This window comes from Pagrus major, chromosome 10 (assembly GCF_040436345.1).
Source record: "Pagrus major chromosome 10, Pma_NU_1.0".
Taxonomy (NCBI): domain Eukaryota; kingdom Metazoa; phylum Chordata; class Actinopteri; order Spariformes; family Sparidae; genus Pagrus; species Pagrus major.
Genome location: NC_133224.1, coordinates 18,980,598 through 18,998,183, shown reverse-complemented (window position 1 = coordinate 18,998,183; position 17,586 = coordinate 18,980,598). Strand labels below are relative to the sequence as shown.

The 17,586-nt window shown below is 40.9% G+C and overlaps 3 protein-coding genes across 3 annotated transcripts; all 3 read left to right on the top strand.

Annotated features, from left to right (window-relative positions):
* The first annotated feature begins 2,552 nt into the window (after positions 1 to 2,552).
* On the top strand, positions 2,553 to 4,229 carry LOC141003358 (uncharacterized). Its single transcript, XM_073474682.1, has 5 exons — positions 2,553 to 2,610; positions 2,746 to 3,453; positions 3,719 to 3,844; positions 3,936 to 3,979; positions 4,110 to 4,229. Exons 1-5 carry the CDS (start codon positions 2,553 to 2,555, stop codon positions 4,227 to 4,229), a joined length of 1,056 nt encoding a protein of 351 aa, XP_073330783.1.
* Positions 4,230 to 7,910: 3,681 nt separating this feature from the next.
* On the top strand, positions 7,911 to 9,577 carry LOC141003357 (uncharacterized). Its single transcript, XM_073474681.1, has 5 exons — positions 7,911 to 7,968; positions 8,104 to 8,811; positions 9,067 to 9,192; positions 9,284 to 9,327; positions 9,458 to 9,577. The coding sequence occupies exons 1-5, from the start codon at positions 7,911 to 7,913 to the stop codon at positions 9,575 to 9,577; spliced, it is 1,056 nt and encodes a 351-aa protein (XP_073330782.1).
* Positions 9,578 to 13,484: 3,907 nt separating this feature from the next.
* On the top strand, positions 13,485 to 15,151 carry LOC141003356 (uncharacterized). Its single transcript, XM_073474680.1, has 5 exons — positions 13,485 to 13,542; positions 13,678 to 14,385; positions 14,641 to 14,766; positions 14,858 to 14,901; positions 15,032 to 15,151. Exons 1-5 carry the CDS (start codon positions 13,485 to 13,487, stop codon positions 15,149 to 15,151), a joined length of 1,056 nt encoding a protein of 351 aa, XP_073330781.1.
* Positions 15,152 to 17,586: the final 2,435 nt, after the last annotated feature.

The window sequence follows — 17,586 nt, the reverse complement described above, 5'->3', positions numbered from 1 at the left end:
AGCAACTAGGATGAACTGAGGGGGAATGGGCTGGTGAAATATCTTTAGGGGGAACCAGTGAGCAGGAGACTTGAGGCAGACTGTCTATGGTAGGGGTGGGCGACATTTTTTTCCAGAGGGCCACAAATTGGGAAATTGAAACCAAACATTAAACACACAGTGCAGAACTATGATGAACTACATGAATTTGGTACACATTGGACAGACTGCTCTACAGCAGGATATTTTCCCACCCAGATGGTCTGGTGACATGTTTCAAAATACAAGATCTTTTACGGCTGTATGTGTAAAACTGGGGTACTCACTGAGGTTACAACTTAAGTGCAGTATGAACTTTTAAATGTGCTTATACTTTGCCAATTGCCTGATATGTACTACTGCACAGGTCACTGATAAAACCCATTGCATTACATCAAAAATATGGACTCTAGGCAGACTGTGTCACAATGGTCAAAATGTAATGTTCACCATTGGAGAATATATTTACACTAATAATTGCAGAAAATATTAATTTATATTTACAGACACTATGAACAAATGCATTGTCATTTTTAATGAAATATTCATTCATGTTACTCAAATCATTTTCTGCTGTTATTACTTGTCTAACTGTGTGAGACTGTCTTTACTTGTGCAACTGACTTGAATTTAAGCACCAAATGCAGTACAGACCTGCAGCACTGAATGAAGAAAAGCCCAGGCTAATATGCATTATAACTCTTAGATATCTATGAATGACAACATGAAAAGCAATGCCTATCCATGCAATTAAGCCTAGTGGGAACAGTTGAGACTGTCACCTCTCTTTGCAAACCATGAAAGTCGAGCGTCATGTCTGATGTTGAAATGTGCAGCACATAGGACAGGTGTTTATCAGTCAGTCGTGATGTGTAACGTGACTTGTTGAAGTTCATCACAGAAAAAGTTTTGCACACATACGTGGAGCCAAACAAGACTGCCATGGCAGGAACTGCCATCTAACGGTCTGGCTGGGTGTCAGTATGGAAAGTCAAGGGGGATTCTGGGAGTTCAGGCTGGATATTGGCGGGGTGTTCCACTGGGGCAGGACATATGCACCCATAGCTGACTGGGGTCTTGACCACATGGCGACAGAGGCTTTGGGGCAGTGGGCGGCTGCGACTGCCAATGGCGTCGGATGCCATGGCAACACGTCTTGGCCTCCATGGGTTCCAGTAAAGTGACCATGCAGTTACCCTAAAACAGTGACTGCTGGATGTCAGGGTGGCTCCAATTTATTGGAGGCTCACAGCAGGGTAGGGTAGTGTAGGATAGTGCTCACGACAGGCAGGATCAGAGCAGACAGATAGTGGGATAGCTTCAGGTTCACAACCCCAAGTCTAATTGACTGGAGTGCAAGCTGCTTTCTGCTGGCAGACTGAGGTGCAGACTGGAGGCTAGCAGGCCAGGGTGAAGGCTGGTGGCTATCATCCTGATGGCAAGCATGCTGCAGGATAGCTGACTGGGAAGCTGGATGAAGACTCCACCCCTTTGCAGTTTCAGCTCGTTCTTCTGCCAGGCAAAGTCTGGAAAAAATATCCCCCAAGTGCATGACCTGCATTCTTGTGTGCTTCCTTATATTGAGGGTGTTACAGCAATAATTTGCAAGGTCCTGAAAGGTGTGAATCATCTCATGTATCAATGTTTGGCCAGTTCATACTAACATGACATGGTGTGAGCAGGACCACAGGAGTAGACGATGCAGGCATAGCTGGCGTAGATCAATGATTTTCTCAAAACAATCTGATTCAAAGCTTACAGGTCCATGAGGCAGGTAGGCAGGTAACAGCTCCAGGTAACAGAAACTCACATATAGAAGCACAAACCAACAAAGGATCCAAGAGGAACTTGCGATGTTTGAGCAAAAATAAAAATCAGGGGGCATCTGGTGGACAGAACGAGAATGGCAGTGACTATGACTGAGGAAATGAGAATTTGGCTGAAGTCAGCTAGACCATTTATAGACTTTATCAGGTCACCTTTGACAGTACTGCAACTTAGAGTCCCAGTCAGAATACTGGACTCTAAGTCCAGTATGATTGGAATTTTTATTGTGATGATCAAAGCATCATACGTTTTACATTTATTGTTAAATTTAAAAAAAGCCCCATAAATACATCACACAGTACAGTGTGTTGTTTCACTGCACAATAGCTTGGAAAGAGAGTTGAGTATCAGCATATAATAATAGCTTTGAATGAATGGCTTAAATCTTTGTTTTGGTACATCTTAAACATAATGACCATCAGTTTTTAACTAGACATTGATCTTGTTACTGCTTTGTTTATACTGGATGTGAAGTTTTCGGGGACATAAATTCAATTATGAGCTGTAATGTTCTTTAAATATCTCCAACCACCTGAGCGTTTTTTCAGAACCCACAACTTAACACGATAGATGGCAGTGAGCATGTGATCATGTTCCCTATATGGGACATAGAGTGTCACTTTAGTTGGCCAATCAAATTCAGTCTTGTCTCTGAAGAGTAGAGAAACCATCAATATTCTTTCATTCAGCACAGCAGCTTGAACACGATGACATCTCCAGTGTTTGCTCTCTTTCTGCTCACATGTTTGTTCTTGATGAAAATGGGTAAGTTGCTCTTTGTGACTTTAATCTAGTGTAGTGTACGCTCTCAGACAAATGTCTCTCATATATTTAACTGATTACACAGATTTGTCACATTACATCAACTCTTCATTTCTTTTGTCTCTTATTTAATTTCAGCTCAGACGACTGATCTGAAATTCTCCTCATCTGATCGTCAGGAGAGAAGATTTGTATCCGTTAAAACTGGGGACAACTTGACTTTGCAATGTTTCTATAAAACTGATGTTCCTCCGAGACTTCTCTGGTATAAACAAACTCTAGGACAGAAACCAAGGCTCATCTCTAATTACTACAAGTATGAGAAAGATTTCACTTTTTATGATGAATTCAAGAACAATCCACGCTTCACACTGGATACAGAAAATGGCAAAAATCACTTGATGATCACAGATTTGAACATTTCTGACTCTGCTACTTACTACTGCTTAAGTTTATATACATACAATTTACAATTTTTAGAGGGCATTACTGTCAGTGTGAAGGGTTCAGGTTTGAACATCCCAGCCTCGGTCCATCAGTCAGCATCTGAGATCATCCAGCCAGGAGGCTCTGTGACTCTGAACTGTACAGTACACACTGGGACCTGTGATGGAGAACACAGTGTTTACTGGTTCAAACACTCTCAAGAATCTCATCCAGGACTCATTTACACCCATGGAGGCAGGAATGATCAGTGTGAGAGGAAAGACAACACACAAACACACACCTGTGTCTATAACTTGCCAATAAGCAGCCTGAATCTTTCTCATGCTGGGACCTACTACTGTGCTGTTGCCTCATGTGGACACATCGTGTTTGGAAACGGGACCAAGCTGGACTTTAAGGGTGAGTAATTTATTGTTAGAAATTGCTAATCTGAGGAGCAGTAAAAACGCGATGGTTGTTTCCCCATGAGAGTGTTTTTTCGTATCCCAATAAAGGGTTTAATGATTTTAAATGTTTTTAATGAGGATCATATGTTGTACAGACTGTAAATGTGTGGCTTTTGGCTGTATATATAAAATGGATTTGTCAAGTCATATTACCTCCGTACCAACCCTTGGATAAAAACATACTGCAACCTCTCTTTCTGATGTCTTACTCTCTACAGATGAGGTGGACCGTCTCGTCTTGGTTTATTTCTTGAGTGGAGCTTTGACATTTACCACCATACTGGTGGTTTTGCTGGCTTTCTCAGTGTACAAGATGAAGAAGAGAAACAGCTGCCAGCCTACAGGTAGCTGGAACTTTTATCTTTTTTGTTATCTGTCAGCTTGTGTTCTCTTGTGTTTGGGATTAAAACAAGATTTTCTGTTTTTCACAACCAGAGTCTCGAGCAAGAGTCCCACCTTCCTCCACAGAAAATGCTGAGGTGAGTTCAGTTTTGATTAACTGTTGAACAGCTATTCCTCCCCTTCTTATAGCACCATAATTAACTGTCTTGCGGACATTTGTTATTAGGAACCAAACTGTGATCTACTCTTTTTATACTTTGTTACCAGGGTTACCAAGAAGCTGAAAACCTGCATTATGCTGCTTTAAGTGTTAACCAGGCCAAGAGAACAAGAAGACAGAGGAACAACACCGACAATGAATGTGTGTACTCCAGTGTGAAGCTCTAGAACTGGACATGTTTCTTTTGCATTGCATGAGTAAAGGGGCAGTTTCTAAGAATCTCTTGGGGACTTTCACGTAGGTTTAGATGTAGATCATCTGATGTCTCTTTGTAGATTCATTGTGATAAGGTTCCGTAGCTACTTTGTTTTCTTACTAAAAATATGTTTTTAAACTCTTAACATACCAGTTTGTTTAGAAGGACAGTTTAATTTTTTTCAAGCTCCTCTTAGGCTATGAGCACCAGCACAAATCAGTGATATTATATGTTTTTTATCTATTATCTTTTACATTTCCATGTTGCATCATCACTGATCAAATACATCTTTTAATGAAACTTTTTGTTGTGTTCAATCCCTGGAAGGGCCACTCGTATCACCAAAGCATGTGACTGACCTCATTTATACATTGCCAATGGTCTAAAAAATAAAAATTTACCTCTGAACAGCCTTTTGGACACACATTTGGTGCAGATGAAACAACATTTACAATTAAAACGACGTATTTAACACAACAGACATGCATACATGAGTCTGAACTTTTACACTAAGCTTTTATGACTTATAATTCCCAAAGACTGTGCTTAACGGATGCTTGAAAGCATTGGTTATATTATTATTACTATCATTATTATAATTAGGTATTGGTAATGTTTGCGAGGTTAGTCGTGTGAGGATTAAAAATGCTGTCGATGGCCAATACAACCATTACTATTTGGATTTGATAACCTTCAGTGGCACGGACAGATTAAAAGAATAAAAGTATAAAATGCTAAAACGGGTCGAGTATATGTGTGGGAACCACCGGTATACATTTAAGAGGTTACATGTATGAGGAGACTGTCTAGGTTTAAGGTACCCTGCGGGTGACTCAGATGGTCCCTGTAGTAGTTCCAACTGTTGAGATGAACAAGATTTACATGTCGACTTGTAATGCAACTTCAAAAGGGCACAAATGCAACATATATCCTCCAAGGTCATCATAGTCTCCCCATTGAACTCCCTTTCTCATTCTTCTGATCTCCATTGCCTCTTTCCTCACCATTGCTGTCCAATTTTCTGATTAATGGCAAACTAGCTTTATTAACTGAGCTCCAGGACCACAAGGCACGCAGGAAGGCAGGGAGCCTGTAGTCGACAAAGCAACTAGGATGAACTGAGGGGGAATGGGCTGGTGAAATATCTTTAGGGGGAACCAGTGAGCAGGAGACTTGAGGCAGACTGTCTAGGGCAAGGGTGGGCGACATTTCTTTCCAGAGGGCCACAAATTGGGAAATTGAAACCAAACATTAAACATACAGTGCAGAACTATGATGAACTACATGAATTTGGTACACATTGGACAGACTGCTCTACAGCAGGATATTTTCCCACCCAGATGGTCTGGTGACATGTTTCAAAATACAAAATCTTTTACGGCTGTATGTGTAAAACTGGGGTACTCACTGAGGTTACAACTTAAGTGCAGTATGAACTTTTAAATGTGCTTATACTTTGCCAATTGCCTGATATGTACTACTGCACAGGTCACTGATAAAACCCATTGCATTACATCAAAAATATGGACTCTAGGCAGACTGTATCACAATGGTCAAAATGTAATGTTCACCATTGGAGAATATATTTACACTAATAATTGCTGAAAATATTAATTTATATTTACAGACACTATGAACAAATGCATTGTCATTTTTAATGAAATATTCATTCATTTTACTCAAATCATTTTCTGCTGTTATTACTTGTCTAACTGTGTGAGACTGTCTTTACTTGTGCAACTGACTTGAATTTAAGCACCAAATGCAGAACGGACCTGCAGCACTGAATGAAGAAAAGCCCAGGCTAATATGCATCATAACTGTTAGATATCTATGAATGACAACATGAAAAGCAATGCCTATCCATGCAATTAAGCCTAGTGGGAACAGTTGAGACTGTCACCTCTCTTTGCAAACCATGAAAGTCGAGCGTCATGTCTGATGTTGAAATGTGCAGCACATAGGACAGGTGTTTATCAGTCAGTCGTGATGTGTAACGTGACTTGTTGAAGTTCATCACAGAAAAAGTTTTGCACACATACGTGGAGCCAAACAAGACTGCCATGGCAGGAACTGCCATCTAACGGTCTGGCTGGGTGTCAGTATGGAAAGTCAAGGGGGATTCTGGGAGTTCAGGCTGGATATTGGCGGGGTGTTCCACTGGGGCAGGACATATGCACCCATAGCTGACTGGGGTCTTGACCACATGGCGACTAAGGATTTGGGGCAGTGGGCGGCTGAGACTGTCCATGGCGTCGGATGCCATGGCAACACGTCTTGGCCTCTGTGGGTTCCAGTGAAGTGACCATGCAGTTACCCTAAAAAAGTGACTGCTGGATGTCAGGGTGGCTCCAGTTTATTGGAGGCTCACAGCAGGGTAGGGTAGTGTAGCATAGGGCTCACGACAGGCAGGATCAGAGCAGACAGATAGTGGGATAGCTTCAGGCTCACAACCCCAAGTCTAATTGACTGGAGTGCAAGCTTTCTGCTGGCAGACTGAGGTGCAGACTGGAGGCTAGCAGGCCAGGGTGAAGGCTGGTGGCTATCATCCTGATGGCAAGCATGCTGCAGGATAGCTGACTGGGAAGCTGGATGAAGACTCCACCCCTTTGCAGTTTCAGCTCGTTCTTCTGCCAGGCAAAGTCTGGAAAAAATATCCCCCAAGTGCATGACCTGCATTCTTGTGTGCTTCCTTATATTGAGGGTGTTACAGCAATAATTTGCAAGGTCCTGAAAGGTGTAAATCATCTCATGTATCAATGTTTGGCCAGTTCATACTAACATGCCATGGTGTGAGCAGGACCACAGGAGTAGACGATGCAGGCATAGCTGGCGTAGATCAATGATTTTCTCAAAACAATCTGATTCAAAGCTTACAGGTCCATGAGGCAGGTAGGCAGGTAACAGCTCCAGGTAACAGAAACTCACATATAGAAGCACAAACCAACAAAGGATCCAAGAGGAACTTGCGATGTTTGAGCAAAAATAAAAATCAGGGGGCATCTGGTGGACAGAACGAGAATGGCAGTGACTATGACTGAGGAAATGAGAATTTGGCTGAAGTCAGCTAGACCATTTATAGACTTTATCAGGTCACCTTTGACAGTACTGCAACTTAGAGTCCCAGTCAGAATACTGGACTCTAAGTCCAGTATGATTGGAATTTTTACTGTGATGATCAAAGCATCATACGTTTTACATTTATTGTTAAATTTAAAAAAAGCCCCATAAATACATCACACAGTACAGTGTGTTGTTTCACTGCACAATAGCTTGGAAAGAGAGTTGAGTATCAGCATATAATAATAGCTTTGAATGAATGGCTTAAATCTTTGTTTTGGTACATGTTAAACATAATGACCATCAGTTTTTAACTAGACATTGATCTTGTTACTGCTTTGTTTATACTGGATATGAAGTTTTCGGGGACATAAATTCAATTATGAGCTGTAATGTTCTTTAAATATCTCCAACCACCTGAGCGTTTTTTCAGAACCCACAACTTAACACGATAGATGGCAGTGAGCATGTGATCATGTTCCCTATATGGGACATAGAGTGTCACTTTAGTTGGCCAATCAAATTCAGTCTTGTCTCTGAAGAGTAGAGAAACCATCAATATTCTTTCATTCAGCACAGCAGCTTGAACACGATGACATCTCCAGTGTTTGCTCTCTTTCTGCTCGCATGTTTGTTCTTGATGAAAATGGGTAAGTTGCTCTTTGTGACTTTAATCTAGTGTAGTGTACGCTCTCAAACAAATGTCTCTCATATATTTAACTGATTACCCAAATTTGTCACATTACATTAACGCTTCATTTGTTTTGTCTTTTATTTAATTTCAGTTCAGACGACTGATCTGAAATTCTCCTCATCTGTTCGTCAGGAGAGAAGAGTTGTATCCGTTAAAACTGGGGACAACTTGACTTTGCAATGTTTCTATAAAACTAATGTTCATCCGAGACTTCGCTGGTATAAACAAACTCTAGGACAGAAACCAAGGCTCATCTCTAATTACTACAAGTATGACAAAGATGCCACTTTTTATGAAGAATTCAAGAACAATCCACGCTTCACACTGGATACAGAAAATGGCAAAAATCACTTGATGATCACAGATTTGAACATTTCAGACTCTGCTACTTACTACTGCTTAAGTTTATATACATACGATTTACAATTTTTAGAGGACGTTACTGTCAGTGTGAAGGGTTCAGGTTTGAACATCCCAGCCTCGGTCCATCAGTCAGCATCTGAGATCATCCAGCCAGGAGGCTCTGTGACTCTGAACTGTACAGTACACACTGGGACCTGTGATGGGAAACACAGTGTTTACTGGTTCAAACACTCTCAAGAATCTCATCCAGGACTCATTTACACCCATGGAGGCAGGAATGATCAGTGTGAGAGGGAAGACAACACACAAACACACACCTGTGTCTACAACTTGCCAATGAAGAGCCTGAATCTTTCTCATGCTGGGACCTACTACTGTGCTGTTGCCTCATGTGGACACATACTGTTTGGAAACGGGACCAAGCTGGACTTTGAGGGTGAGTAATTTACTGTTAGAAATTGCTAATCTGAGGAGTAGTAAAAATGCGATGGTCGTTTCCCCATGAGAGTGTTTTTTCGTATCCCAATAAAGGGTTTAATGATAGAGGATCATATGTTGTGCAGACTGTAAATGTGTGGCTTTTGGCTGTATATAAAATGGATTTGTCAAGTCATATTACCCCCGTACCAACCCTTGGATAAAAACAGACAATATACTGCAAGCTCTCTTTCTGATGTCTTACTCTCTACAGATGAGGTGGACCGTCTCGTCTTGGTGTATTTCTTGAGTGGAGCTTTGACATTCACCACCATACTGGTGGTTTTGCTGGCTTTCTCAGTGTACAAGATGAAGAAGAGAAACAGCTGCCAGCCTACAGGTAGCTGGAACTTTTATCTTTTTTGTTATCTGTCAGCTTGTGTTCTCTTGTGTTTGGGATTAAAACAAGATTTTCTGTTTTTCACAACCAGAGTCTCAAGCAAGAGTCCCACCTTCCTCCAAAGAAAATGCTGAGGTGAGTTCAGTTTTGATTAACTGTTGAACAGCTATTCCTCCCCTTCTTATAGCACCATAATTAATTGTCTTGTGGACATTTGTTATTAGGAACCAAACTGTGATCTACTCTTTTTATACTTTGTTACCAGGGTTACCAAGAAGCTGAAAACCTGCATTATGCTGCTTTAAGTGTTAACCAGGCCAAGAGAACAAGAAGACAGAGGAACAACACCGACAATGAATGTGTGTACTCCAGTGTGAAGCTCTAGAACTGGACATGTTTCTTTTGCATTGCATGAGTAAGGTGTCAGTTTCTAAGAATCTCTTGGGGGCTGTCACGTATGTTCAGATGTAGATACACTGACGTCTCTTGTAGATTCATTGTGATAAGGTTCCGTAGCTAATTTGTTTTCTCACTAAAACATGTATCTAAACTCTTAACATACCAGCACATTTAAAAGGACAGATTAATTTTTTTCAAGCTCCTCTTAGGCTTTGAGCACCAACACAAATCAGTGATATTATATGTCTTTTATCTTTCATTCTTTTTCATTTCAATGTACATATTGCATCATCAATGATCAAATAAATCTTTTAATTGAACTTTTTGTTGTGTTCAATCCCTGGAAGGGCCACTCGTATCACCAAAGCATGTGACTGACCTCATCAATACATCGCCAATGGTCTAAAAAATAATAATTCACCTGTGAAAAGCCTTTTCGACACACATTTGGTGCAGATGAAACAACATTTACAATTCAAAAGATGTATTTTTTTTTTTTTTTTAATTATTTTTTGGCCTTTTCATGGCTTTATTGATAGAGCAGCTGAAGACAGACAGGAATCAGGGTGAGAGAGAGGGGGGGAGTGACATGCAGCAAAGAGCCCCAGGCCGGGACTCGAACCCAGGGCTGCTGCAGCGAGGGCAAAGCCTCTGCACATGGGACGCCCGCTCTACCAACTGAGCTAAACAGCGCCCCTCAAACAATGTATTTAACACAACCGACATCTGAGATGCATATATGAGTCTGAACTTTTACACTAAGCTTTTATGACTCATATTTCCCAAAGACTGTGATAAATGGATACTCCCAAACATTATTACTAATATTATTATTATTATTATTATTATTAAGCATTGGTTATGTTTGCAGAGTTAGTCGTGTGAGGATTAAAAATGCTGTCGATGGCCAAAACTGCCATTACTATTTGGATTTGATTACCTTCAATGGCATGGACGAATTAAAAGAATAAAAGCATAAAATGCTAAAACGGGTCGAGTATGTGTGGGAACCACCGGTATACATTTAAGAGGTTACATGAATGAGGAGACTGTCTAGGTTTAAGGTACCCTGCGGGTGACTCAGACGGTCCCTGTAGTAGTTCCAACTGTTAAGACTAAAAGGATTTACATGTCGACTTGTAATGCAACTTCAAAAGGGCACAAATGCAACATTTATCCTCCAAGGTCGTCATAGTCTCCCCATTGAACTCCTTTTCTCATTCTTCTGATCTCCATTGCCTCTTTCCTCACCATTGCTGTCCAATTTTCTGGTTAATGGCAAACTAGCTTTATTAACTGAGCTCCAGGACCACAAGGCAGGCAGGAAGGCAGGGAGCCTGTAGTCGACAAAGCAACTAGGATGAACTGAGGGGGAATGGGCTGGTGAAATATCTTTAGGGGGAACCAGTGAGCAGGAGACTTGAGGCAGACTGTCTATGGTAGGGGTGGGCGACAATTTTTTCCAGAGGGCCACAAATTGGGAAATTGAATCCAAACATTAAACACACAGTGCAGAACTATGATGAACTACATGAATTTGGTACACATTGGACAGACTGCTCCACAACAGGATATTTTCCCACCCAGATGGTCTGGGGACATGTTTCAAAATACAAAATCTTTTACAGCTGTATGTGTAAAACTGGGCTACTCACTGAGGTTACAACTTAAGTGCAGTATGAACTTTTAAATTTGCTTATACTTTGCCAATTGCCTGATATGTACTACTGCACAGGTCACTGATAAAACCCATTGCATTACATCAAAAATATGGACTCTAGGCAGACTGTGTCACAATGGTCAAAATGTAATGTTCACCATTAGAGTCCACATATTTACACAAATAAATGCAGAAAATTCTAATATTCACAGACACTATGAACAAATGCATTGTCATTTTTAATGAAATATTCATTCATTTTACTCAAATCATTTTCTGCTCTGTTATTACTTGTCTAACTGTGTGAGACTGTCTTTACTTGTGCAACTGACTCGAAATTAAGCACCAAATGCAGAACGGACCTGCAGCACTGAATGAAGAAAAGCCCAGGCTAATATGGATTATAACTCTTAGATATCTATGAATGACAACATGAAAAGCAATGCCTATCCATGCAATTAAGCCTAGTGGGAACAGTTGAGACTGTCACCTCTCTTTGCAAAACCATGAAAGTCAAGTGTCATGTCTGATGTTGAAATGTGCAGCACATAGGACAGGTGTTTATCAGTCAGTCGTGATGTATAACGTGACTTGTTGAAGTTCATCACAGAAAAAGTTTCGCACACATACGTGGAGCCAAACAAGACTGCCATGGCAGGGACTGCCATCTAACGGTCTGGCTGGGTGTCAGTATGGACAGTCAAGGGGGGTTCTGGGAGATCAGGCTGGATATTGGCGGGGTGTTCCACTGGGCAGGACATATGCACCCATAGCTGACTGGGGTCTTGACCACATGGCGACTGAGGCTTTGGGGCAGTGGGCGGCTACTACTGCCAATGGCGTCGGATGCCATGGCAACACGTCTTGGCCTCCATGGGTTCCAGTAAAGTGACCATGCAGTTACCCTAAAACAGTGACTGCTGGGTGTCAGGGTGGCTCCAGTTTATTGAAGGCTCACAGCAGGGTAGGGTAGTGTAGGATAGTGCTCACGACAGGCAGGATCAGAGCAGACAGATAGTGGGATAGCTTCAGGCTCACAACCCCAAGTCTAATTGACTGGAGTGCAAGCTTTCTGCTGGCAGACTGAGGTGCAGACTGGAGGCTAGCAGGCCAGGGTGAAGGCTGGTGGCTATCATCCTGATGGCAAGCATGCTGCAGGATAGCTGACTGGGAAGCTGGATGAAGACTCCACCCCTTTGCAGTTTCAGCTCGTTCTTCTGCCAGGCAAAGTCTGGAAAAAATATCCCCCAAGTGCATGACCTGCATTCTTGTTTGCTTCCTTATATTGAGGGTGTTACAGCAATAATTTGCAAGGTCCTGAAAGGTGTAAATCATCTCATGTATCAATGTTTGGCCAGTTCATACTAACATGCCATGGTGTGAGCAGGACCACAGGAGTAGACGATGCAGGCATAGCTGGCGCAGATCAATGATTTTCTCAAAACAATCTGATTCAAAGCTTACAGGTCCATGACGCAGGTAGGCAGGTAACAGCTCCAGGTAACAGAAACTCACATATAGAAGCACAAACCAACAAAGCATCCAAGAGGAACTTGCGATGTTTGAGCAAAAATAAAAATCAGGGGGCATCTGGTGGACAGAACGAGAATGGCAGTGACTATGACTGAGGAAATGAGAATTTGGCTGAAGTCAGCTAGACCATTTATAGACTTTATCAGGTCACCTTTGACAGTACTGCAACTTAGAGTCCCAGTCAGAATACTGGACTCTAAGTCCAGTATGATTGGAATTTTTATTGTGATGATCAAAGTATCACACGTTTTACATTTATTGTTAAATTTTAAAAAAGCCCCATAAATACTTCACACAGTACAGTGTGTTGTTTCACTGCACAATAGCTTGGAAAGAGAGTTGAGTATTAGCTTATAATAATAGCTTTGAATGAATGGCTTAAATCTTTGTTTTGGTACATGTTAAACATAATGACCATCAGTTTTTAACTAGACATTGATCTTGTTACTGCTTTGTTTATACTGGATGTGAAGTTTTCGGGGACATAAATTGCAGCTGTAATGTTCTTTAAATATCTCCAACCACTTGAGCGTTTTTTCAGAACCCACAACTTAACACGATAGATAGCAGTGAGCATGTGATCATGTTCCCTATATGGGACATAGAGTGTCACTTTAGTTGGCCAATCAAATTCAGTTTTGTCTCTGAAGAGTAGAGAAACCATCAATATTCTTTCATTCAGCACAGCAGCTTGAACACGATGACATCTCCAGTGTTTGCTCTCTTTCTGCTCGCATGTTTGTTCTTGATGAAAATGGGTAAGTTGCTCTTTGTGACTTTAATCTAGTGTAGTGTACGCTCTCAAACAAATGTCTCTCATATATTTAACTGATTACCCAAATTTGTCACATTACATTAACTCTTCATTTGTTTTGTCTCTTATTTAATTTCAGCTCAGACGACGGATCTGAAATTCTCCTCATCTGATCGTCAGGAGAGAAGAGTTGTATCTGTTAAAACTGGGGACAAGTTGACTTTGCAATGTTTCTATAAAACTAATGTTCATCCGAGACTTCTCTGGTATAAACAAACTCTAGGACAGAAACCAAGGCTCATCTCTAATTACTACAAGAATGACAAAGATGTCACTTTTTATGATGAATTCAAGAACAATCCACGCTTCACACTGGATACAGAAAATGGCAAAAATCACTTGATGATCACAGATTTGAACATTTCTGACTCTGCTACTTACTACTGCTTAAGTTTATATACATACAATTTACAATTTTTAGAGGACATTACTGTCAGTGTGAAGGGTTCAGGTTTGAACATCCCAGCCTCGGTCCATCAGTCAGCATCTGAGATCATCCAGCCAGGAGGCTCTGTGACTCTGAACTGTACAGTACACACTGGGACCTGTGATGGAGAACACAGTGTTTACTGGTTCAAACACTCTCAAGAATCTCATTCAGGACTCATTTACACCCATGGAGGCAGGAATGATCAGTGTGAGAGGGAAGACAACACACAAACACACACCTGTGTCTACAACTTGCCAATGAAGAGCCTGAATCTTTCTCATGCTGGGACCTACTACTGTGCTGTTGCCTCATGTGGACACATCGTGTTTGGAAACGGGACCAAGCTGGACTTTGAGGGTGAGTAATTTACTGTTAGAAATTGCTAATCTGACGAGTAGTAAAAATGCGATGGTCGTTTCCCCATGAGAGTGTTTTTTCATATCCCAATAAAGGGTTTAATGATAGAGGATCATATGTTGTACAGACTGTAAATGTGTGGCTTTTGGCTATATATAAAATGGATTTGTCAAGTCATGTAACCTCCGTACCAACCCTTGGATAAAAACAGACAATATACTGCAAGCTCTCTTTCTGATGTCTTACTCTCTACAGATGAGGCAGACTGTCTCGTCTTGGTGTATTTCTTGAGTGGAGCTTTGACATTCACCACCATACTGGTGGTTTTGCTGGCTTTCTCAGTGTACAAGATGAAGAAGAGAAACAGCTGCCAGCCTACAGGTAGCTGGAACTTTTATCTTTTTTGTTATCTGTCAGCTTGTGTTCTCTTGTGTTTGGGATTAAAACAAGATTTTCTGTTTTTCACAACCAGAGTCTCGAGCAAGAGTCCCACCTTCCTCCACAGAAAATGCTGAGGTGAGTTCAGTTTTGATTAACTGTTGAACAGCTATTCCTCCCCTTCTTATAGCACCATAATTAACTGTCTTGTGGACATTTGTTATTAGGAACCAAACTGTGATCTACTCTTTTTATACTTTGTTACCAGGGTTACCAAGAAGCTGAAAACCTGCATTATGCTGCTTTAAGTGTTAACCAGGCCAAGAGAACAAGAAGACAGAGGAACAACACCGACAATGAATGTGTGTACTCCAGTGTGAAGCTCTAGAACTGGACATGTTTCTTTTGCATTGCATGAGTAAGGTGTCAGTTTCTAAGAATCTCTTGGGGGCTTTCACGTAGGTTTAGATGTAGATCATCTGACGTCTCTTTGTAGATTCATTGTGATAAGGTTCCGTAGCTACGTTTTTTTCTTACCAAAAATATGTTTTTAAACTCTTAAAATACCCGTTTGTTTAGAAGGACAGTTTAATTTTTTTCAAGCTCCTCTTAGGCTATGAGCACCAGCACAAATCAGTGATATTATATGTTTTTTATCTATTATCTTTTACATTTCCATGTTGCATCATCACTGATCAAATAAATCTTTTAATGAAACTTTTTGTTGTGTTCAATCCCTGGAAGGGCCACTCGTATCACCAAAGCATGTGACTGACCTCATTTATACATTGCCAATGGTCTAAAAAATAAAAATTTACCTCTGAACAGCCTTTTGGACACACATTTGATGAAACAACATTTACAATTAAAACAACGTATTTAACACAACTGACATGCATACATGACTCTGAACTTTTACACTAAGCTTTTATGACTTATAATTCCCAAAGACTGTGCTTAACGGATGCTCGAAAGCATTGGTTATATTATTATTACTTTCATTATTATAATTAAGTATTGGTAATGTTTGCGAGGTAAGTCGTGTGAGGATTAAAAATGCTGTCGATGGCCAATACAACCATTACTATTTGGATTTGATTACCTTCAGTGGCACGGACGGATTTAAAGAAGAAAAGTATAAAATGCTAAAACGGGTCGAGTATATGTGTCGGAACCACCGGTATACATTTAAGAGGTTACATGAATGAGGAGACTGTCTAGGTTTAAGGTGCCCTGCGGGTGACTCAGACGGTCCCTGTAGTAGTTCCAACTGTTAAGATGAACAAGATTTACATGTCGACTTGTAATGCAACTTCAAAAGGGCACAAATGCAACATATATCCTCCAAGGTCATCATAGTCTCCCCATTGAACTCCTTTTCTCATTCTTCTGATCTCCATTGCCTCTTTCCTCACCATTGCTGTCCAATTTTCTGATTAATGGCAAACTAGCTTTATCAACTGAGCTCCAGGACCACAAGGCACGCAGGAAGGCAGGGAGCCTGTAGTCGACAAAGCAACTAGGATGAACTGAGGGGGAATGGGCTGGTGAAATATCTTTAGGGGGAACTAGTGAGCAGGAGACTTGAGGCAGACTGTCTATGGTAGGGGTGGGCGACATTTCTTTCCAGAGGGCCACAAATTGGGAAATTGAATCCAAACATTAAACACACAGTGCAGAACTATGATGAACTACATGAATTTGGTACACATTGGACAGACTGCTCTACAACAGGATATTTTCCCACCCAGATGGTCTGGTGACATGTTTCAAAATACAAGATCTTTTACGGCTGTATGTGTAAAACTGGGGTACTCACTGAGGTTACAACTTAAGTGCAGTATGAACTTTTAAATGTGCTTATACTTTGCCAATTGCCTGATATGTACTACTGCACAGGTCACTGATAAAACCCATTGCATTACATCAAAAATATGGACTCTAGGCAGACTGTATCACAATGGTCAAAATGTAATGTTCACCATTGGAGAATATATTTACACTAATAATTGCAGAAAATATTAATTTATATTTACAGACACTATGAACAAATTCATTGTAATTTTTAATGAAATATTCATTCATTTTACTCAAATCATTTTCTGTTCTGTTATTACTTGTCTAACTGTGTGAGACTGTCTTTAGTTGTGCAACTGACTCGAACTTTAGCACCAAATGCAGAATGGACCTGCAACACTGAATGAAGAAAAGCCCAGGCTAATATGCATTATAACTGTTAGATATCTATGAATGATAACATGAAAAGCAATGCCTATCCATGCAATTAAGCCTAGTGGGAACAGTTGAGACTGTCACCTCTCTTTGCAAAACCTTCCAAGTCGAGTGTCATGTCTGATGTTTAAATGTGCAGCACGTAGGACAGGTGTTTATCAGTCAGTCGTGATGTGTAACATGACTTGTTGAGATTCATCACAGAAAAAGTTCAGCACACATACGCAGAGCCAAACAAAACTAGCATCCTCTGTGTGTGCCTGTATGTGAAGTCTTTTTGACAATTCAGCAGACAGTTCTTCATCAATTACTTCCATACACTGAGTCACTGTGCAACAAGACAGACTGACGTTTTCAAACTGACCTCTGTTGTCTGGGCACTAGTGATGAGTGGGACCTGGGGGATCCAGGAACGCACCTTTGGGTCAGGCGGGTTTGGGTTAGCTTTACTAGAAAATATCATAGGTGTGGGTGGGTGGGTCAATGACTGACAAAGCAGTGTTCAGATTTGGCCTAACGTATTAATAACGTACAAAAAAGACTTACAAAACCATAATGTGTGCAATAGTTCACTTTCCACCTTCTTTTCCC